Source organism: Hipposideros armiger, unplaced genomic scaffold (genome assembly GCF_001890085.2).
Source record: "Hipposideros armiger isolate ML-2016 unplaced genomic scaffold, ASM189008v1 scaffold_158, whole genome shotgun sequence".
In the NCBI taxonomy this organism is placed as follows: domain Eukaryota; kingdom Metazoa; phylum Chordata; class Mammalia; order Chiroptera; family Hipposideridae; genus Hipposideros; species Hipposideros armiger.
The window spans coordinates 2,287,292-2,311,512 of record NW_017731508.1 but is presented as its reverse complement, the minus strand read 5'-3'; the positions used below and the strand labels follow the sequence as shown (position 1 = coordinate 2,311,512).

At 36.4% G+C, this 24,221-nt stretch overlaps 1 protein-coding gene across 1 annotated transcript in view; it reads right to left on the bottom strand.

Moving 5' to 3' along the window:
• Positions 1-24,221, bottom strand: part of MDFIC2 (MyoD family inhibitor domain containing 2) — a 114,521-nt gene that overhangs the window by 35,933 nt on the left and 54,367 nt on the right. Inside the window, exon 4 of the mRNA XM_019651314.1 lies at positions 2,734-2,772. Within this exon, the coding sequence (XP_019506859.1) occupies positions 2,734-2,772 (39 nt within the window). The remainder of the gene's footprint in view (positions 1-2,733; positions 2,773-24,221) is intronic.

Genomic DNA, 24,221 nt, shown 5'->3' with positions numbered 1-24,221 from the left:
GTATTTGTGTGTGTGTGTGTGTGTGTGTGTTCCCTTCCAGAACTGATGCTACACCAAATAACAGTCCTGTTCTCTTGACGGCTGTTTAGCACTCTAAGCTCCCAGAGCCTTCTTGTCTGCTCCTTCCACCCGGTTCCCCTTTAACCATTAATGAATATGTTCAACTGGCCAGGGTCACTTGATTATTCTGACATAATGAACTAGGAGATGCAGTTTCCAAGTTCTGAGGCTGACACTGGCAGGGTGACGCTTTCACCTAGACGTGCCCCAGCTGTACAGTCGACACACTTGAAAGAATAAATATTGATCTACTTTCTGAGGATGGGCACCATGTGAAATGTTAATGCTTTTCAACGGCTTTGGACATACAAAGTAGCTATTATTACCATTATTATTATAAGGTATAAAATCTCAGAGAGCATCTCATCTTTACCCTTTATCCTCATGATTAGTGCACGTGTGTCGAGTGTCCACTGTATTCACACCACCACTCATGTGACTGGAGACGGTGATGCCATTATAAGACAAAGACACTGATTCTGAGAGTCCCTAACAGGGGGTATGGATTCTACACAACAATAATGTGAATACGTATTGTTTTGTGGATGTCCAATGTGAATGTTTGTTCCCTCATGGGGCCTCACTGGTTATTGGTTTGGAGGTTTTCCACTCGTCTTCCCTGGGTGATTCATTCTTTTGTATAGCGAGGAGAAAAAAAAATGACATCTAAAACCATAATTGGCTATAAAAGTCTGTGGCCCTAAAAGGGATGGGGTTAATATCTGACCTCTCATTTGGCAAAATCACTTCTGGTACTAAAAGTGAGTTTTCCCTAAGCCCTATATGAGGATATAGGAGATAGTCATAGTTAAATTGCTCTATGTAAGAAAAAGCTGAAATTTGTGGTTTGGGTGGTACTGGTGAAGCTTGAAGGAAATAGGAGTGTAGCAAGATGGCAGGAAACAAGGTCTCAGCGTGGAATAATGGCCAATGAGAACGACCAAGTGATACAGTTAACAATATGGTTATCTAGTATCTAATTTAAATCGCTTGTTAGCTGGTGCTTTGATGATAAAGCCCTTCTTTCCATCGTTTTCTGACTTTTGTTATACTTTAGTAAAAATCTATTGCACACAATCTGCTATTGATGGTACTAAGAATAAAGAGACTGGAGTTATATCCAGTGAAACCAGCTGAGGTCCAGGTAGATCTGAGTGAGATGTGGAAAAGTGTTTGCAATGAGTGACCTGGGATCAGGCCTGAGACAATTGATAGCACTTTTTTCAGGGATCCTAGACACTTGAAGAGAAGGCTGGACTGATATCTGAGTTATACATTTGTTTATTTATTAAGCTATTTGTTCAACCAATGTTTATTGAACATCTACTAACTGTCCATGCCAGGGACTCTGATGGGATTGAAAACTCAGTCCTGGTAAGATCCCTGCCCTTATGGTCGTAAGGAATGGGATATACAGATATCTGTTCTGCAGCATTCTCGACATTTATAAACATCCTTCATGATCTCCCTACAGCTAGCCTTTCTGTTTTCTTCCCCACTTCTTCCTTGCTTCCTTTATTCTATTCAAATTAATTTCCTTATCAGTTCCTAGGTCTTCAGGTTTTGCTCAAGTTGTTCTCACATATAAGAGAACAACTTTTCCCCACCTAGTCAAATATTGCTAACTACTCTTTAAAGCCTGCCTTGGGCATCCTCAGCCTGAAGAAATCTGAAATTTTTCTGATTTAATTGGTCTGGAGTGCAGCCTGTGCATAATTTGCAACAACTGCCAAGATGATTCTAATGTGTAGCCAGGGATGTGAGCCACTGTCCACACGGTACAAATAAAATCTTCTTGGTCCAGTTTCTTATCCTTGCATTTCACTGCAAAATAGCTCTGTTTCTGTACATTTTCTTCAATTCTCCATTGGAGGAGAAGGGGCCTCCCCCCTTTTAAAGATGAACCTCTGCATCAGGAGTTTGCATCTCTATCTCTTTCACCAGCTGCAAGATGTGACTTTATCCACCATCATTCCCTTTCCCTGTATTTTCAGTCTCATTCTCTTCACTGTATCCTGCAGGCATGCTTAAGAAATATTTGTTGAGTGACTACACAAATGGATACATGACTTTCTAATCACCAAATCAATGACCTTTAATCAGGTTTCCTCCCCCTTGTTACGTGGCTAGTCCGGCCATGATCCTGGCCCTCATTTCTTTGATGTAGAATTCTGGTTTTTCTCCTACTCTGTTGTACAGGCTGCTCTTCTGTTCCTTACAGTGAAACTTCTACTTATCCTCCAAAACACAGCTCATGTGGGAACTTATACGTGGAGTCTTCTATGCCAACTCCAGCTTAAAATGATCTCGCACACCTCTTACTCTTCCTCTCCAATCCTTTGGGGACAGAGACCAAGGTTTTTGTACCCCATGGCACTAAACACAGGGTCCTACGTATGACAGACCATGAACCAGGTACTGCATAAAGGAGTATATCATGTTTAACCTTAAAAATATCTAATGTGTATGCAAAAATAGGTTATAAGCACCTTCAAGGCAAAACTTAACCTCAACATACCTTGAATAATGTAGGTGTTGAATGAATGTATGCCAGTGCTATGGAACTGTATTGTGGACATGGACAAAGGTGTAGTTCCTCCCTTATCATATGGCACCCAAAGGGCCCATCAGTCAATATAGGAAGCTATTACAAAGACATAAGGATGTACCTACCAGGATCTCCAAGAGGATTTTGAATTGAACTGGAAAATCCTAAAATAAGGGAAATAAAAAGAATTATTTGCACAGATATTCATTATTTGTCAGTTTTGCCTTTGTAGGATCTCTTCTCCCCTTTTTTTCAGGAAAGAGAACCCCAATTTCCAGTGGAGGGCCTATTCAATGTAGCTTGAGTGGAATGACCTTGCCCGCCTCTGCTCAATGCATACAGACATGGTACCCTGAGTCCTCTATTTCTGGCCATGCTTTTTTGTGGAATGGTTATGAGAGTCAGGTAGTACCAATCAGGGTGTTTCCTGAGACTTGAGATTAGCATGCTGGGATGAGGGTTCTCTCCTCCTCTGTGAGATGGAAAGATAACATAGACTTGTGGCTGACAGAAGCCATCTTTTCTGCCATGTGTAAAAAGTCTAAGCCAAAAAGGGGGCCCAAAGAGCCAAGTAGAGAGGGTAAAAGCAGACACTGAATTTGTCCTTTAGGTCCCTGGATTTACTCATTCTTAAGCTTGTCTACTCCTGGACATCCTAGATATGAGAGCCTACACGTTACCTTTACCTAAGCTAGTTGGGTTTCTATGATCTATGGAAAGAGACTTGAAGAATTATATAGGAGGTTTAATTAATTTTAAATATTTCTTCTGACTGTATCCTTCGCATCTTTTCTTAGAGGACATATGCTAATGAAGTTCTCTTTAAAAAAAGAAGAAGAAGAAGAAGAAAGAAAGAAATTCTCCAAATTTAATTGTTTAGTCTCTGCTTTCTAACTCCCAAAATGTTCACAGAGACGTTTTATTTTGTGAAGATATGCCAAAACTGATCTATAAAAATGGCTTAAAGTTGGAGGCTGGATCTCATGCTAAAATGACGTAAGAAATAAAAGCTGAGATGTGATTTCAGCTGATCTGGTCTTTCATCAGTTCTATTTACATCAGGGAAAGAGGGGGTGGGAAATTACATATATTGAGTACCTACTCAATTAAACTATTCCATGAAATTTACACCTGTCATAAAGATATTGTGATCCTAATTTGAAATATTTTTAATAATCCAAATGATTTTCAGAGTTCTATTCTTACCCAATATCACCTAGCTGGTTAGGTATAGTAGATTCCAAATTAGAATTCGGTTGAGTCTGACTTCTAAAATCTCCCTCTCCACCATCCATAATGCCATGTAACTGGGATGAATATTGGCTTTGTGCTCTGTTCTCAACAGTCAGCTGTCTTGACATTCATGGCTTGGTGATTATTATTTTGGGAGGAAAAACAATCATTTTTTGGGAAGAAGTATATTGCTATTTAGAGAGTATGAGATTTGAATTTGGTGACAAGAACTCCAGTCCTGTGATTTTTTGTTTGTTAGTTTAATTGTTTTTTGGTTTGGTTTTTTTTTTTTTCACTAAAGAGCTCTGTGATCATGGAGCTCAACCTTTTTGCATCTTAGTTTCTTGCTTGGTCGAATAAAAGACATGAGACTCGATCATCTCTCAAGTCTATTTCAGCACTCTCCTCTTGGTAAGCACTTTGCTAGAACCCTGTACTTCCCTGATTAGAGATCGTATCACCTGTGTTATGATTGTGTGTTAGATGCAGTGAAGTCTTGTTCAACTCAGTATCTCCAACAACAAACCAAGTGTCTGGAAACTAGTAGGCGATCAATTAATATTTGTTGAATAAATAAATGAAGTTTATTCACTTTTATGTGCAGAATACCACTTTTTAGTTTGTTTTTGTTTTTTCCCCCCAATTGAACAAAAGAGTTATCTTTGAAATTGCAGAAAATACCTCTAAGTTTGCAGGTGAGAAGTAAAAATAGGTTAATAGATTTGAGTACTACAAACTTCTATGTATCAGCGTGGATTTTAAAGAAGTCTTTCTTTTAACTCAAAGCTTAAGATAAGCAAAGAGTTAACCCAAATTTTAAAAATAGAAGATGCACTTTAAAGTGTAAAACGGTCATTTTAGGTGGCCATTGTAATTCAGCTTTTAAGGCTTCATGGCTGAGCAAGCCTGGTGAACCTTCTGTGTGAATGAAGACTTCCTTAATCGGCTTTTCCTGTATTATTTCATCCTGGGAAAGAAAAGCAGTAGCTAAGCCAGAAGCAAGCAGGATAACAAAAAAAGGAGTCTGTGGCCAAAGCAACAGAATTACTATTTTTTTTGTCCTTTCTCTTATGTTTGTGAAGGAGAAGAAACATAATTTTTTGTCTTTGTTTAGACATTGGACAATACAAATCACAAGAACATATATTTTTGACATACTATTTTTTGGTGTTCTTTGGAATTTGGACCCTAATTAAAAAATATGTGTTTCCTAGCCCTTCTTACTGTGAAAATCCTTGGCAATATAAACAGATGCACTGGTTGGCTTTTAATTCTGACACCAGACTGTCTGAAATAATAGCTCTAAGAAAGTGTGAATTTTTTCATTCCTCAAGCTTTAATTGTAAGTACTTAATTTGTTTCTCTTTCTACTGCTGACTATCAAGCCTGTCTGGTTTATTTTTCATCTGGCTAAACATGGCACACCTTAGAAACCCCTCATTTAAAAAAGTTTATTCTGCATGAGAAAACTGAAACAAGCTAAAATTTTGAGTTATTTTCATATCCCAGGGCATATCACTGTAATTTAACAATTAAGACATTAAGTCTTGTTCAAAAAATTTTAGTAATAGATCTTTAAGATGACAGAGTAAGGATCTTGATAAGCAGTTTGATAACACTGAATATTTCTCATAAAAGTTGATTCATCATTTGAAAATAGAGCCAAGTTAATAGCTTACTAACTCATCCTGACCTTTCACAGTCAAAGGTATTCTTCCTTTTTTAGTGTGTCCACCATTTTTCACTCCTTGTAACCCCTTTGCTGTCACGGCGTTTTGACTGTGGTGATCTGACCTCTGTAATTAGATGAGGTGACACCTATGGCAAGTTAGCCAGAAAAGTCATCAGTTGCTTTGAGTGGAAATATTTTGGAAGAATTGTGAGGTCTGATCTTCCTGAATATTGTCATATTTCCATTTTTAAAACTTCACTAGGTAGAGATATGTTTTTATTTTCTAAGGGCAAAAGTGCAATCAAAGAAAGGCAAATCATTGCCGGAACTCCTGACAAACATAATGAAGAAGTCTCACGTTCTTCCTCCAGTTGGTTTCTTAAGTCTGTCCCTAAAAGGGCATTTACACATTGAGATACTTTCACCAACTACTTTGGAGCCTTACACTAAAGATGTTTATATCCCCTTTGTAAATATAATGGAAACAATGATTATGGCTAACATGTAATGAGCTCTGTGTTAGGAATTGTTAAACCCCTTATTTTTATTATACCCATTTTATAGGTGGAGAAATCGAAACGCTGATAAAATAATTTGCCCAAGCTCACTCAGTTTGTAAGGAGTGGAGAGGGGATTAGAATTGAGGTCTGCTGAATTCCAATAACCCTATGCACAAAACCCTGTGCTCTAAAAACAAAGCCAAAAATAACATTTATTTAGGGCTTTAAAATTTATTGCCTAAATCTAGTAAATAGCACCAAAACACAAAAAATCTTCAGTATGCAATTACTGAAGTAACTATTTTAGATGCTGGAAAGAGCTGAGGTAAGAGTAAGGGCCATTGATGTGTATTGCTGTTTTTGACATTTTTATAAGAGTGATGAAAAGGAGTCTTGGCAAATATGTATTTCCAGTGGTGAAAGCAGAGAGTGTGGATTTGGGCTTCTGGATTATTTTCCTAACTCTCTTTTACATGATACATCATTTAATTCATTTACCTCAAATTACTCTCCCCTGAAATCAAGTTGGTCATGATAACATCTCTTTAGGAACGGGGAAAAACACACAGTGACACTCTTGATCTTTTTGCAAAAATGCGAACACGATTTTGTCCACTTTTTACTTTTTTCTCATAATCAAATTGATTATGTGGAATTAGGCTTTTGAGAATATGAAATTTCAGTGGCCCTTGGGTTCCGTGACCATGCTCTAAAGCAATAGCCTGGACAGCAGTGATAGCTTCTGAGTTGTTTCCTGTTTTGTTTTTTTGTGGTTTTTTTTGGTCTCACTGCAGTCCTTGCCAAAGCTTCCCTCCTTCTCTGCTGCATTAGTAATGCAGAATGGAAGTCATTGTGCCCATTATATCTGTTAAATAGTTTCCATTTTAACTTGAGAAAAATGTATTGAAGCTCATGTGCTTGGCATGGAAAATGTGTATATCTATCAAAGATAGCAACTTGTCTGTTGGAATTACAGTGCATTATGTATAATGCTGCTTTTAGCTGTGCATGTACATTTTCTGGAATCTTATTGTGTCAGAGATTGGAAAGTTTACACAAGCATTGGTAATCTAATTTTTGTCTGGTGGGAGGCTGTGGAAATATGGAGTATTTGAGAAAGCAAATGTCTTGGCCATCTGTGCCAGGGAGTAGTTTTGTGGCGGGGGGTGTTCAGTCAGGTCGGGTAAAAAGCATCCATAAAAAAAAAAAAGTTTTACAAATATTGCCCCAGGCCTAAACTAGATATTAATTTCCCAAGAGCAGAAAGATGTAATAGTTATTGTAACATGGTTTTTGGCACATTTCTGGTTATTCTTCTTAGGAGTTCTAATTGTAAGGTGGAGGGATCTGTTTTATCTTTCTTGTGCCTCTTACCGATACTCCTTCTCTGGACTATATTGCTTCCTATGTCTTTGTCTTCTACAGACGTGAGTCGTTGGCTCATGAACATCTTGTTAAGGTCTGTTGAGGATTACGGGCCATGACACAATTTTCTTGCTGAGTCTTTTTATTGGGGATTTTTCAGTTGGTTTGTCTTGGAGATCTTTGAAATGTCTTCTATCAAGCAATGATTTTCATTTTTCTTTATTCTCCTCAAAATTGGGGTTGTATTTTACTCAACTGTTCCTGGGGTCTAGGTAATGAACAGTATTGTTTAATAAGTGAGAGCGACATTCCGTGTGCAGCAGCTGTACAGCTCTCTTTCCCAGAGTCGCTTAAATCTTACTCACTGCAAGGCCACCGAACTGTGAGGTAGGTTTTGTTTTTTTAGCTTTAAGTATATTTCAGTCATCCATCTAAAGCAGGGTTTCTTAACTTTGGCACTATTGTCATTTGGGGCCGGGTAAATCTTTATCGTGGGAGGGGGCTGTCCTTTGTGTAGTCAGATACGTGGCAGTTCCCCTGTCCTCTACTCACCAGATGCTAGCAGCACCGTCCCACAATATCTCTAGGTGTTCCTAACGACTCTTGGTGGAGTGTGTAAGATGGGCCCATTTGAGAATCACTAATCAAAAGCAAGGTTGAAGGACAAGGCTGCCATGATGTAAAGGAATTTCCATAAACAGCACTGAACTCAAGCAATGCAGTGACAACTCTGAGTGAGCTTTGTGTCTTGGAGGATATGTGGAGGAACTGTATCACACATCCCTGGAGAAAATGCTGTAATAATTGTCTATAGTTTCTCAGACTGAGTAACAGAGGGGGCAAGGGTCACTTTTTAACTGCTTTGCTTCTGATTTGCTGATTATCTGCTCACCCTGTGGTGCCTTTTATCTGCCTGCTATGCAACTTGACTCCCATAAGGGAGATTCTAATTCTTCTCAGGTTTTCCACCTTCACTACTTTTTTACCCTAACCTCTCTGTTCTTCTGTTTCCCCCATTGGTTTTCTTTGGCTCAAATGGAAACATGGTGCTCATTTATTTCTTTAATCCACTCACCATCTAATAATACATTCTCTTCTGAGGATGCATTTTAACAAGAGGCTTTCTCCTCTGTAATGCACTCCAGTAAAGAACAAAACTTTACCCTGATGAGTATCCTGTCCCAACTCAAAAGCAGAGATGCCACCAGCCACTGCAGTGTAGGCTTTTTCATGTTTAGCTTTTGTTCAGTGCCTTTTTGAGTGAGTTGTATCTATTATGTTTAATGGTAGTCTTATGGGCCTGTCAATAGGGCATCTATTTGCTACTGAAATAGTAATTAAGATAACATTAAGATAACAAACAAATGAAGTAATAAAATGCACCTGATGATAGTATCAAGGTTATTTTTATTTTTTTTAAATGCTGTGAAAGCTGTGGAGGTATGCTCACAAATCTATTTGATCAATATATGGATGTAAAAAGAAGAGGAGACAAGATTGACTGATGAATAAAATGAAACTGACACAAACAGGCTGACAGCCAGCTGTAAGTCTCTTTAGGGCAAAAGCAATTAACTTAGAATAATAGACTCAAATTTGATGGTTAGAAATGCATTTTTATTAACAATCACAGGCTGAGTCATTATGCTTTTATGAATAAAATGGTACTTATATTTTGTGCATGTGTGTGCATGCATATATAAATGCATATACATATGTCTCTGAACGTATATATCCATGCCTCACAGATTCCTATGTGCTCTGATTACAATTTGGGTGAAAAAGTTGATTTCTAGAATAATGTACTTTAAAAAGGAAATTCATTCATAAATTGTCTCCAGGACTATAAGTTCTGAATATTCTCCCAAATTACGTACATAAAAATCATACTACTTATTGGGTGCTATTAGATGTGAAGTCAGTGAGCGCTGGTCCCAGAGCTGCCTGTCCTGCAGGGATTTGGAATTGCGACCAGGGATTTACAGATTTCATTTTGAAGAGGAGAAGTCATTACTAGAAACCTAAGCTCATTTCCTCTCCTATAATAGCTATTTTAAATCATTCATTTAGAAAATACATTAACTATTTAGGGTACTTGCAATGCGTTTCTCTTGGAATTAAGTCTGCATTTTTTAAAGAGTGATCATATATACATATATATATATATACATATATATATATATATATATAATTATTTCAAAAGGAGATGAGAATTAGGATAAAAGACCAAATGACATTTTGAGGATATAAAATTACTTTGGATAGCATTTCCTCTCTCATTGCCTAAGAGGAAGTGACTTAAAAGTTTAACAAAATGTTAGATTATTAACAAATTATTTTAATGCCATAAAGATGAAAAAAATGTGTGACCCTTAGAATATTACAAACTAGGTTTTCAATATGATTAAGAAATGACATATAGTCGATAGCCTCTTAAAATAAATTTGTCAATAATATAAATAGAAAACAGTTATAATTCTGTACTTCTTACTTACTATTGATGCCAACCTTAACTAGTAACTGGGTAGTAAAGGGGAAAAAGATTATAGTAAAAAATAAGTGGTTTCTACAAAGAAGTCAGAACATGGAGTCTTGCATAACACTGCAAAGTGCTTTATATACATATTTTTTTCAAATGCAAAATAAAGCTCCCTGGTTATGTAATTGCTATTCTTCAAAAGGACATCATGAAGGTTGACAATTTAAAATGTACTCTTCCTGTCACAATCCAGTTTTTTTAAATGTCTACTTATGGTGTTAAAAACAATCTCTGCAGAAGAGGGCTGCCATTGCCAATTTAGGACACTGGCTTTGTTATTAGCGCAGGCATATTAGATCATCCTTTTGCTCTTTCTGCCTGCTTTGTTCTTTTCAAATGCCAGGGAACTGAAATTGACAACAGCCTACATTTTATAACAATAACTTGCATTGTTAAATATATATATATGTGCAGATAGACAGATAGTTCTTTTATTCCCAAAAGATATCAAAGTTCACTACACGCCATGAAAAAAACCACAGAAATATGCAGATGCGTCTGGGGTGAACCATGACAACTATTTAAAAGCATCCAGTATTGACAGCCTCAAGATCCTGGAACAGTTCAGTCATTTTTCATTTTTTATATTTTTACCCCTTTAGAAAAATTGTTTTCTTCAGGAGAAGGAAAGGATAAAGGTCAGACTTAGTTACTTCTGTGATAAACCAGAAACAGTTTGGGAAGGAAAGCTGGGAACAGAGTTGCCTACATCTACAGGCTAGAAAAATGATACTGGTGTAAACACAAGACGAGCAGGCCGCTCTGTGGCTCAGCCGTTGCGCCCGCCACTGCATCCACTAAAACCACGTACAGTAAGCTCGAGTGGGGAATCTGATGATGGTGGGTACCACCATAAATAGGATTACCAGATTTCTCAAATAAACATACAGGATGCTCAGTTAAATTTGAGTTTCAGATTAAAAAATGCATTAGTTTTAGTACAAGTATTTCCCATGCAATATGTAGGAATACTTAATACTTAAAAATTATACAACATTTATTTGAAACTTAAATTTAACTGAGCAGCCTGTATTTAATCCAGCAGTCCTAACTATAAAAGCAAGGCTTTGTGTATTATTTAGAGGGTAGATTATAATTGGGGTGCAGACATTTTTAGAGAAAAAAACAATAGAACTTTATTTTTGCTGTTGTTATCCTTAAAACAACTTTACCGTCTTAAAAATTTGTAAATCTTTTTCCTTCTCACAGAATGGTAATTTAAAATATTATATTTAGACATGATTCTTTGCTCAATAATCCATTACTGTAGGTCCTGGACAGAATACTCTTGAACCATACAAAGCTGGGTCATATCATAATAAGTGTTGGGTATCTGTCTGTCTCCCTGACTGCCCATGAAGGACAGATACATTTTTTAAAATTTATTTTTCTGAGTCCCAGATATGGTACCAAGCAGATGGTAGGAGTCCAATCTATGTTGCTTGAATGAATTTGTTCTCTGACCATAGAATTTATTCTGTCTCCCTATTTCTAACTTTTTGTCATTTCACTTTTTTTACAGACACAATGATAGTGATCCCTCTATAGTTTCATTTCTATTTCAAGATATTCTTCAGCATGTTTCATACCATCTTAGCAATAAGGTACAGGCAGTATTTTTAACAAGGATGCAATTAGATTAAACCTGGATGGTTGAGGGTGACTCTCCTGAAAATGGGAAGAATTAATGAAATATTTTTTTAAGCCCAAGATGAAAACTAAAGAGACATTTAACTTAACATATTTAACTGTACTCTTGAGCACTTCACATGTATTCTTTATTATGTAATGTATATTATCTATTATATGAATGAGTCAAGAATTTTCTTGGGGGACTTAAATGTATAGAGTTTTTATCTCAGGTACTAACTTTTGAGATACAGACCCAAACTGCAACTCTGTTTTGTTAGAATTTTAGTATATAACATTATTTTTCTTGTAAAACTCAGAATTTTATGACTCTTTAATAGCAAATTGTAGTTCTTTTTATCTCCATCATTATTATCTTTGTTTTTTTGGTTCCTATTGTATACATGCTATGAGCATTTGCCACCGAAATATAAAGCAAGATGAATATAAATATGGAAGGAAAGTAGCAAGAAACAAAGTGATATAGAGACTTAAGGAAGACTCCAGGTTACAAACCACAAAATAAGATTATGATAATTAAGAAAACAGAAACCAGAAGTATTCACCAAGCACACAAAAAATCAAATTATTTTTCTTCCTAAGTATAAGTTTCTGTTTTATTTCTGTGGTAAAGGGATGCTTACTCTACTTTTAGATTATAGTAGACATTACATTAAAAAATGAAGTAAAATTTTCAGTTAAAAGTGATCAAACTAGAATTCCAAACAAGTTAATTTAATCCATCTTTTATTATTTGGAGGGTAGGAAGGAGAGAGGTAAAGGAGATGGGTTAACATTTATTGAGAACCTATTACATTCATGCACTGTGACAGGCAATGGGAATACTAAAACATGATCTCTGACCTAATGTCTTTTACTCTTTGACTCATGGGCTAATAAAAGAGACACACAAGTAAATCAACTATTGCAATGCATTATAATTAAATACTGTGTTTTACTGACTTGGTCCTGTGTAGACCGTTATTAACCTTCTAAAGAGATTGCAGGAATGTCTTCCCTGGGGAGATAATACTTGAGTTAAGTTCTGAAGGAGTTTATCAACAGGGCATAAAAGCATTTTATGTAGATGGTATAACAATTGCCAAAGTGTTGAGTCATGAAGCAGCATTAGAAGTAGACTGATTTGACTGGAGTGTGGGGTGCAGGACAGAAAGAATTCGAGGACATGGGACTTGAGAAATAGGGAGAGCTCAGAAATTGGAGGCCTCATATGTCTTAGAAAGGAGAGTGTAAAACAGGAAAATACATGGTCAAATTTAGAAAGAGAATGCTGGTAGCAGTTGGAAGGGACAGGGCTAGGTTAGAGGAGCAATGTTTGGGCTCTTGCAATCAGGCAAGAATTAATGAAGCCTTGAACAAGATACCAATTTGTAATTGGAGATGGACAGAATGAAACAGATTCAAGAATTAATGAACCAAAGAACTCAACCGCTAAATATCCTGGGGAGTGGTGATAACCCTGGTTAGTGAACAACAAGATTGGATAGTATTGAGTAGAATGCCATATGTGATATGTTTGCTGATGGTGGCTTATATGACTCAGATGAAAGGAAATCAAGAGAAGGGAAGTGAATTAACTCTGTTGATCATAAATCTACTTACAAGGAAATGGGCTAGGGAGCTTTATGTGCATTATTCCAATTGAGAACTTTACCGCCATCTTTTTCCTTAGGGAGTTTTATCCCATTTGGCTGAAAAAGAAACTGAAACTCAGAGATGTTAAATGTAATATTGTAAGTTCACAGAGCTAGGAAATATGAGATAACAGTTCCTACTGAATTCCATCTAACCACAAAGTCCCTGATCTTTCTTTTGAATTGCATAGCCTCAGGTCGACGTAGACTCAGACCGATGTGGGTGTTTGGACCATATTAAACAAGAATTTAATTCTCCATTAGGGACACTTGAAGCAATCTATCCAGGGGTGTGAAGTAGGTTTTAAGAACTTTGTGTCTTTAATATTTCTTAACCAGTTTAAGAGGACAGAAGTAGATTCGTTCTTTCATTCACTAAACATTTATTTAGTGCCTTCTTTCTTATTCTAGTCATAATTGGGAGCTATCTCAGGCTTTAGTGTCCGAAGAAAGGCGCTTATCATGTGGTGCAAGTGGGAGCATTGGTTTCAATGCAGTTTAGGAGAAAACTAACAGATACCCCCACTATTGTGACCACCATGTCCCAGGAGACAAGAGAGCAAAAAATAAATTTCACTTTTTCCCCTTACATCTTTTTTTTTCCCCCCAAAGTTGTCTTTCCCCCCCCCTCCCTCCCTCCCCGCTACCCTTACTGTCTGCCCCTGTAGGTCTCAGTGAATTTTTTCCTAAAGTATATCACTGTGCAGGTGCCCCTGCTGTGAGAATGGAAAGTAATATAATGTTTTTGGCTGTGGGAGAGCAGCCAAGTCCAGAGTACCAGCACGATGAGAGTCATCATTCGTTTATTTCCCCATTTCCCTTTTTTGGATGTTGATGAGACGCTCATGTAGAATGAAGCCCGTTTGCTCCTTGCTGTATTTATTTTGTTAAGATTGGAGTTGCTAAGATACAGTAGTTATTTCAAATTGCAACCGCTGATGCCAATGGTCATAAAATAAAGAACTAAAATTCCTTTATTTGCTAACTCTAATAAAAATCATTCTTGAGGGGGCGAGGGAGTTTCCTGGCAAAAACATGAACAGTACGCCAAGTGGCCTATGTTGCAGCATATAATTAGATCCACTCGTCCAGCTGATGTGCAGCTATTTTGATTGAAAATCAAGAGAAAACTTCTGGCTTTGAGTTGTTTATGAAATGATTGTTTTTAAACACAGGGAGGTTGGTCAGGTTGTGCAAATCTTATGTCCCCTCTTCTATTTAGTGGTTTAAGCCAAGAGATTTCTTTTTCAATCTGTTGCTAGTTATTTCTGTCTATTCAATAAATATTTTGAGGAATTTGGAGTTTTAACAATTTCATGCAACCTCTTGAGTTGGGCCTCTTAATTCTTGTTATCCTGTATTGTGAAAGCCATAAATCTTATTGTACTTATTAATTCTACTTTCTTAGGACATAATTTGTAAATTACCTGTAATTTGATTGTTGTCAATGACATTTTTTAGGCAATTGAGAAGAGGCCACATCATATGTTTAAGATTTTATTGTTATTGACAAGGAAACATTCTGTATTTTTCTTCATAATGAGTCATTTTTTAAAAACTCTGAATATTTTCCAACCAAATTTCAATCGACTCCAGGACATTCCTTTGAGCTTGTAGGTAAATATTTTCAACTAATACTTGAAAGAAAAGCCATTAAACTATTTGGGAGGAAAAATAGTCTCTGGGCAGCCAGTTTGGCAAAGGTTTGTTCTGTGAATGTGTGTAATTTCAAATTACTGTAGGTTTTTATTTCACAAAAATTTCCAGCTTCCCCAGCACACTTGAAATACTAATATCCAGAGTTTCCACTGGCAATCCTTTGTTTGTCCTGGAAAAAATCTTGCAATTTGGGACCAAGAAAATATTGTGTTCCCTTTGGATTTATAGACATAAACATATGTATTTCTTTTTGGCACATAGTGATTTTTAGGGGAAAGCAGGTTTAATGGTCAGTTTGTCAAATAATAACAAAGCTTCATCTAAACTGTACAGCACATTTGGCTGAAAAAGTGATCTTAGATAAGAATTTAATCTATTTAGAGGAAAATGAACTATAAAATAATGACATGCCCCAATGTGATTTGATTAAAAGTAATATTTTGTGAAATCACCATATAAATAACTTTCCAGAGAGACTTAGAGAATATGCTATTTTCTAAGATTATTGAATTGTTTTCATTAAGCCAAACTTGTAATACCCAGCAGAGCTTTATTCCACAACAAGCCTGTGGTTAATTGTAATTCCATTAGAGAAATTGCAAAAAGGTGGTTTCTGCCCACATCTTTGGAGACAAAGTGACTCCTCAGGTTTTGTGGTTATTGCTGTCTCAAGATTTTGAGATGCCAGTGCTTTGTAGTTTCAGTTCTAACATCCAAGTTCTTAGAACTTCATGTCCAGAAGGTAGAGTGCTTTAGACAGTCTTCCATCTTTGTATTTTGTGTTGGGAGTTCATCTTTGCCAAAAAAGGGGTACCATCTGAATTTTATTTTATCTGACCATGCATACTGAGGCCTGGGGTTATAGATATACCAGGTCTCTGTCCACTTGCATATAATAGTAGGTGTATATTAGATTGATTTATTGGTCTAGATTTTCACTTCCCTAAATACCATATTGCCTGCACACCCAGAGTTTAGTGTTGTGACTTGACCAAGATAAAAAAAATATGAGAACAGTGTACTTGCAGATATGGGCTCCTGCCTTTTGCACTGAGAGTAATATGACCAAATAGTTGTTGATCCAAGAAAGATGGAGACCTGGACTCAACCTACAGTTGTAAGCGAAGCCCTACTGTATGCAGCCTAGACTAGCCAAACTGCAGCTGACTCACAGATGAGGCAAGCAAGAAATAAATGCTCGTTGTTACTTGCCATTGAAATTTAGGGTGATCTGTTATGTAACATTATTATGGCAATAGCTAACTGACACAGTGTGCACAATTCTAGTTCCTTAACCAGTATTCTTAAAACAACATTCTGCAAAGGTGAGGAGGCACTAATCTAAAGGAAGGCATCTCCTCTGTTCTTAATTAAGTCTTTTAGTTTTATTAATTAAGGCTTTGAAACTGCAGTGTGACTTCAGCTCATATGAATTTGAAAAGCTTCAATAAAGTTATCAGTCTTATGTAATTGATCAGTGCCCAAACCTGTTAAATGGTGAAATAGAACAAAATAGAAGGTTTTTGCAAACTTAAAATAATTTTTGAAATGGAGATACACATAGTCTGGGTGGAATTCTTATCCTATATATATCGCTTAAGCTTAAAGTTTATGTATTATATGCTGTGATTTCCCACTGGGATATGGTGGGGCACACCATGTCCCATAAACCTTTCACAGCTGTTACTTCATTTGCATCAATGTATAACCTTTTTTTAATAGGTGGTGGAGAAGGGGGGGACAAGTCTCAGCTGAGGATGTAAGCTATTGTAGTGATAGCTGTCAAATGGATTATTGACTTCAGTAGCTCACTTAAGATCAGTTCAAGAGTAATAGGTCGGAAGCATGATTCAAAGATTACAATCTCAAAAGATCAGCAAAGTCAGGCAAAAAAACCCCCATAGATCAGTAAAGTGAGCCAGGCAATAGGAATGGGGCATCCATGGGAATTTGGAGAACATGGGCTCAGCTATGGGAAGCAGCTATTTGGCTCCAACTGGTTTTGTCAGTCAGGCACTCTATTGTCTTTTATGTATTAAAAAAATTTTTTTGAACACATACTACACACTAAGAACTGTTCTAGTTTCTGTAGATGCAACAGTAAACAAAGCAAATAGAAATCTTCATCAAATTAACATTCTAGTTCATGAAGCAGACCATCAAAAACAAATAAGTACAATGAAAAGTATTTCAGAAAATAAAAAAGGAGAAAATAAAAAAGAAAAGCCAGATGACATAAAACATCCAACGAGACCATACCAAAACTCATTTAGAGAAGCTTGAAACTCTTGCATCCAATAAACCCAAAAGAAAAAATTCTGTCCAAGAAATAAAAATATTTAAATGTATTAAAACTGTACAATCATGTCTAAAAACAAAACAAAACAAAATCCAGAAGCTTTTCTATTATGATCATTGGTATAATATAGCTAGTTCAGTAGAAAAAAAAAATGCAGACATAAGATCAATTAAGACTTTGCATAGTTTTATTCAAAAAATAGGTATTTAGTAGGCATATTTGTATTTTTAATATTCTTTTCAGAACAATTAAAGTTCTTGGTAATTGTATATAACACAACCTAGTTCCAATTAGGAAAGAAATTGTATGCTAAATAGTAATGATAAAACATTAGTGTCAATTTCATTTTAACAGCTGTAAAGTTTGTGTTTGAATTCTTTTGAATTTAATGGCTATATTAAAATCATTTTAAGACTACTTAAAACAATATGCTTTTTTAAAAAGCTCAGCCTGAAACAGTCTAAAATTGTTTATTTTTATTCAACTATGCGATTATTGTCAATTATTTTGTTTTATAGAAGTTTTTCATTATTATAAACAGATATAAGTACAAACTGAAATACTATAATCCATCTCAGATATAAATAATTTAAAAGCAAAAGTAGACTTTTTAGGAGCTTCCACTAAACATTAGGGAAAATTAATTTTTACTTAGAAAGCTTTGAAACAGTAAATACAAATCCATTTTCCCTAATGGTGAGGTAAGAAAGTAGTTACACTTAGAAACCAAAAAGTGGAAAGCAGTTTTCTTTTATTAAAAAGTTCATTAAGTTTATCACAGTAATACAAAAAGGCAGTCTTTTCATTGAGATTATAAAATGAAAATTAGAAGTTCTATCATCACTCCATCTCAATGAATCGATCCAATCGCCTTCCAGTAGTAAGCTGTGGGCACTTTTTGTGTATTCTATATTTGATTTATGCATATATTGGGTTGTTGGAAAAGTCATGGCACATTTTTGTAACAGATGGCACTAGTTTATTTTTGGAAGTACTAGAGTCATTCGCATCTATGTTATTGCAATGTCATTTGACAGCTGACAGTTCTAGCTTCATTCTAAAAAAAAAAATGAGCGATTTGGTTGAGTTTTGGAGATTTTACAAGTTGAAGATGGAAGACCAAACTGTGCATTTTTGCCATATTTTACTGTTTTACTTCCATAAAGGGAAGAATGCGGGTCAAGCTTGTGAAAAGTTGCGTAAAGTTTACGGTGACAATGCTCTAAAGAACATCAGTGCCAACGATGGTTCATGAAATTCTGTGCTGGTGATTTTGATCTCAATGATGCTCCTCAGTCAAGGAGGCCCACCAAGGTTAATGACGACAAAATAAAGGCATCGATTGAGTCAAAACCACGTTCCGACATGAGAGATTGCAAAAACATTGAACATCCATCGTTCAAGCATTCACGACTACCTGAAGAAGCTAGGATATGTAAACAAGCTCGATATTGGGTTCCACATGAACTCAAAAAGTTCATTTGATGGTGTGTATAAACATTTGCAATATGCTCATTAAGTGTGAGGAAAACGATCCTTTTTTTGAAGCGACTGATAACTGGTGATGAGAACTGGATTGTTTACAACAATGTGGTGCACAAACGGTCTTGGTCCCAACGTGATGATTCGCCTCAAACGACATCGAAAGCAGACATTCATCAGAAGAAGGTAATCCTCTCAGCGTGGTGGGATTTTAAAGGTGTTGTGTTTTTGGAGCTCCAACCAAGGAACCAAACAATTAATTCAAATGTGTCTGTCAGCAATTGGACAATTTGAATGAATCCATCGTCCATAAATGTCCAGAGCTCATTAATCATAAAAGAGTTGTGTTCCATCATGACAACGTGTGACCATACACAAATTTGATCACCCGTCAAAAATTATTGGAGCTTGGATGGGATGTGTTGCCACACCCACCATACTTGCCTGACCTTGCACTGTCAGACTTCCTCTTGTTTCGTTCTTTCAAAACTACTTGTGTGGTAAAACATTCAATTCAGATGAGGCTGTAAATCAGCACCTTGTTCAGTTTTTCTACAATAAGGACGGGTCCTTCAATGAATGAGGAATTATGAAGCTCACTGAAAGATGGCAAAAGGTTATTGAACAAAATGGGCAATATAGCATTGATTGATCTTTGTTCTTTATATAAATAAATGACCTTTGAAAAACATAGAAAAAACACGTCATGACTTTTCCGACAACCTATAACATCCCCATTTTTATTTAAAAAGTGATGGCCTGTTATATGCAATGGTCTTTTTTTTTTCACATTAACATTTCTCTTTAATGTTTTTGTAATATTCTTATAAATTTGACCAGTAATAATCTGATGGATATTAAGATTGTTTCCCATAAGTTTATAATAATTTTTGGAATGAGTGGGGAGCCAGCCTGAGGAAGAGAGAAGTGCAATTGAAATTATGTGCCAATTAAAAGTGCATAGTTCACGGGCCTGCAGAGTGGCACATTAATTAGGAGTTGGCTTGGGACACCAGCTCTGAGCAGCAGGGGCCCGGTTCAGATCCCACATGAAGGCCAATGATGCTGTGCCCTCTACAGCTAAGATGGTGAACAACAGCTCAACCTGGAGCTGGGCTGCTGTGAGTCGCCGTTGATGGTGAAGGCTGCAGTGGGGCTGGCCAGCAGCGGACGTGAGCTTTTGTGGGCTGCCGTGAGCTGCCGTGGGCGGCCGTCCAATGGCCGGTGAGCGACTGCCTCACCCAGGAAGAGCACAATGATAATACCAACATGGGCCAGTGAAGCGACGTCCTCCACAACTAGACTGAAGAACAAAAGAACAGCAACTTGTCTGTTTCCCTTCCCTAATTCCCCAATGCTGTTCCCCTCCTCCAATTCTCCAATAAAATCTTTAAAAAAAAAGTGCATAGTTCACTTAATGAAAGCAGTAAACAACTGAAGTTGTTTTTTTTTTAATTAAAATTTATTGGGGTGACAGTTGTTAAACCAGGCCGATTCTTTGGTATCAAGGAAGTTATTTTGAGATATATTATTAAAATAAAAGTAATAGAAATTTAAAATATTGTACTAATGACTGATAAATTTTTGCAAAATAAAACTACTGTGAAAAATATTTCGTAATTTTATAGGCATCAAGTATATGAATAAAAGGGCCAATGGTGAGTCTGGGTCATTCTTGATATTTGATTCAGAATAAGCAGATGTGGAATGAGCATGTTGTTTCTGTCATTGAGGAGTATATAAAAATTACATTCTGTCATCTAGGCCTGTTCCTCAGTTATGCCTTATGTGCCCTGTGAATGCTGAGGACAAGGTATCCATGCATGCCAAGTAAGAGAAGCCTCCATCACCTTGGAAAATGCTTTAACTCCTTGGTTATACATCAATTATGGATCCTGAACATTTTATCAAAACAAATCTTAATTACTTGGAAAGTTAATAAATTTTTAAATTTAAAATTGGGACCCTATCCATTCCTCTCTCCCCATTAGAGCTGAACCAATTAACAGGTGTAATAATACTACCCAACTGTTTTTTTTAGTATAAATGGTAACAACATACTAGGTAATGGAGCAAGAACCAACAAGTCAAGTAATTTTATCTATTAGTTTCCCCATGGTAAGGAATAACTCCTTAAAATGGATCCTTTTAATTCAGATAGAAAAGGTTATAATGTAAACTGTTAGCTGCTAGTAAAAATAAAGCCACTTTCTGGGAATCAAGATAACATGTATCTATGTTACAGGTTCTCTGAATCATACACACAGAGAGAACTATACTCGTTATTTGAGAATCAACCTTCTCTGTGATGACCCATTGTATAAACTAATCTCTAAGCTTTCTTTAAGTTGGAATGCTGACTGTAACTAATGAAATTCTACTTTAGAGAGGTATATTAACTCTTTGAGGATCTCAGGACTCAATTATTTAATTAGTTCTCTTAAGTGTTGTGTATTGGAACCCTAGAGACTTTACAGATAATAATATAATATTGGAAAACCTATGACACTTTCTGTCCCATCAGTAAAATAAATAATGCATTATACAAGAAAGCCTAGTTAGGAGACATGCCCCTCCTTTTCTAGAAGTATGGGGAAGCATTGGAAAGAGTTAAATAATAGTCTTCTAGTTTATTCCGACCATAAGAAATTCCACTATTAATCATTTACTTTCAAGTTAGGAGCTTTCTATGCTTAACGTACCAATACTGTAATTCAAAGTAGATGGGCTATTTCCCCTACATTAGCAACTGGAAGCTTAAACAAATTTATTTATTTATATGGATATTTGGGATTTTAGGAGATAATTTCAGTTCCCTGAGAAAAGGATTAAAAATTGTCCCCACTGTGAACCTAAGGAAAAGCGAGACTTTGTGGGCTAAGCAAATGAGAGAAGGGCAAGACCAGTGGTGGGGAGAATATCTAGTAGGTATTATAATAATTCAGAGATTTGATGGTGAAAATCTACATAAGAGCACAGTTTATGTAAAAGAAAAAAGAATATTTGCACAGTGTACAGAATGGTAAGTCAGCACAACTTTCTAGAAAGTAATTTGATAGTAGATGTCATGGTTATTGTAGGAAACTTGGTTAACTGAGCTTTTCGTCTTCCCAGTACACTTCCTTGGTGTTTGGAAGGGGTTTCTTTGGCACACTCTTCCCATTTCCTCAAAACCTGGCACATCTGGTCACTCAAGGCAGCTCAAGGATAGACTTCTTTGGGAATTTCTTGATGGAGCAAACAGGAAAGAATCTTTTCCTTTTAGATCATGAGCTTTAAAGAATTAGGTTTAGGAATTTCAGTGGCCATATTTCCTGTTGGAGAGAAACTAGGCAGGAGAGAATGTGGCCAAGAGGCAAAAAAAAAAGATTCATAGATAAGCAGAGCTTTAAGGTGGAAAGGGAGAGAGAATTGAAAAATAAATTTGAGGGCCAGCCGAGTGGCGCGTTGGTTAAGAGCTGGCTTGGGACGCCAGCTCTGAGCAGCAAGGCCCTCTTTCGGATCCCACATGAGGGCCAGTGACGCTGCCCTCTACAGCAAAGATGGTGAACAACAGCTCAACCTGGAGCTGGGCTGCCGTGAGTCGCTGGCGATGGCGTAGGCTGCAGCCCCTGCTGCAGTGGACTGCCATAAGCTACCGTGCGTGGCTGGCAGCCGGTGTGAGCTGCCAATAGCCGCTGTGAGCAGCCGTCCAGAGACCAGCGACTGATCTGCCTCAGCCGGGAAGAACGCAATGATAATAGCAACATGGGCCAGTGAAGCGATGTCCTCCACAACTAGACTGAAGAACAAAAGGACAGCAACTTGTCTGTTTCCCTTCCCCTGATTCCCCAAGTGCTGTTCCCCTCCCCCAATTCCCCAATTTTTTTAAAAAAAAATCTTTATTAAAAAAAGAATAAATTTGAAGAAAATATCATTTATAATAGTATCAAAAACCATAAACTACTGAGGAATAAATTTAAGGAAATATGTGTAAGACCTGTACACTAAAACCTACAGAACACTGCTGAAGTAAATTGAAGACTACCCAAATAAATAGAGACGTACACCATGTTCATGGATGGATTGGAAGACTCAACATTGTTGAGATGTTGATACTCTGCAAATTGACCTATGCATTCAGTGCAAACCCAATCAAAATCCCAGCAGTAGGCATTTGTAGAAATGCAGTGGGCCTAGAAGAGTCCAAAACCATTTTGAAAGAGAATGCAATGGGAAAACTTTTACTATCTGATTTCAAGATTTACAATAAAACTTCAGTAATCATAACAGCGTAGTACTGGTGTAAGGATAGACATATAGATGAGTGAAACACAATAAAGACTCCAGTAATAAACATACATATATATGGTCAATTGATTTTTTGAAAAGGGTGCTAGGATAATTGAATGGGGAAAATGGATAGCCTTTTAAACAACTGATGCTAGGATATTTGGATACTCACATGGACAAATGAAATAAATCCCAAATTTCATCTCACATTATATACATAAAACTAACTTGAAATGGATCATAGATGTACTTCAAATGCAAAAGTATCATTTTTCTAGAATAAATCATAGAAGAAAATCTTTGCAGCTTGAATTAAGATAGGCAAAGATTTCTTAGGACATCAAAAGTAAAAACCATAAAAAATGTAATAAATTGAACTTATTGAAATTAAAAATATCTGCTCTTTGAAAGACACTATTAAGAAAATAAAAAAGTTGTATATGGAGAAAATATTTACAGTATATTTATTTGACAAAGAACTTCACACACACACACACACACACACACACACACACACACACACGAGATACTTATAAACGTTGGCTGCAGCCATAACTGAAGGTAGATCAAACCCTAGACTACCCAGTCATAACAGCCAATAGACTCCCATTTTTTAAATTAGCACAATCTGAATGTCTATCAATTGCAGGTGGAGAGTACTGATTGGCATAATCTTTTAAAATATACATATGCTCTAACCCAGTTCTCACACTACTAGAAATTTATAGAAAGTAAAATAAAACTATGTAGTCAAAGATTTATGTATGAAAGTGTACAATTGAAGCATGTTTTAAATAATGAAAACTTTGAAATTATATAAATAGCTATCAATAGGGAAATGGAACCTTACAATAAAATAGTATTTGTCCAATAAAATTTAAGACTAGAAGGAAGCATACAAAAATGCTGAGAGTGGGTGATGGTAATAGTTGACTCTTCTTTTCCTTTAAGACATTTAGGCTTATTCTAACAGTGAACTTGTTATTTTAGAATTAAAATTTAAATGTAAAATTGAGAAATAACTAAAAACTTGAAGAAAGCTGCAAGTGATACAATAGAGAAAGATCCTGAAGTTAGTGCTAACTAGATTAAGATAATGTACTTACCAGGTCAGTCCCTACTTAAAATTTTCCAGTCCCTGCCAATAGTTCTCAGTTTATATTCCAAATATCTTAAGATGGCAGATAAGGCCCTTTACTATATGGCCCTATGTCCAGGTCTACAGCCTCAGCTATAGTCATTTCCCAGAATGCACTCTATTTTAGTCAATGCTGGAAACCCACAAGAAAGAGTAAGGGTTGGAATTTT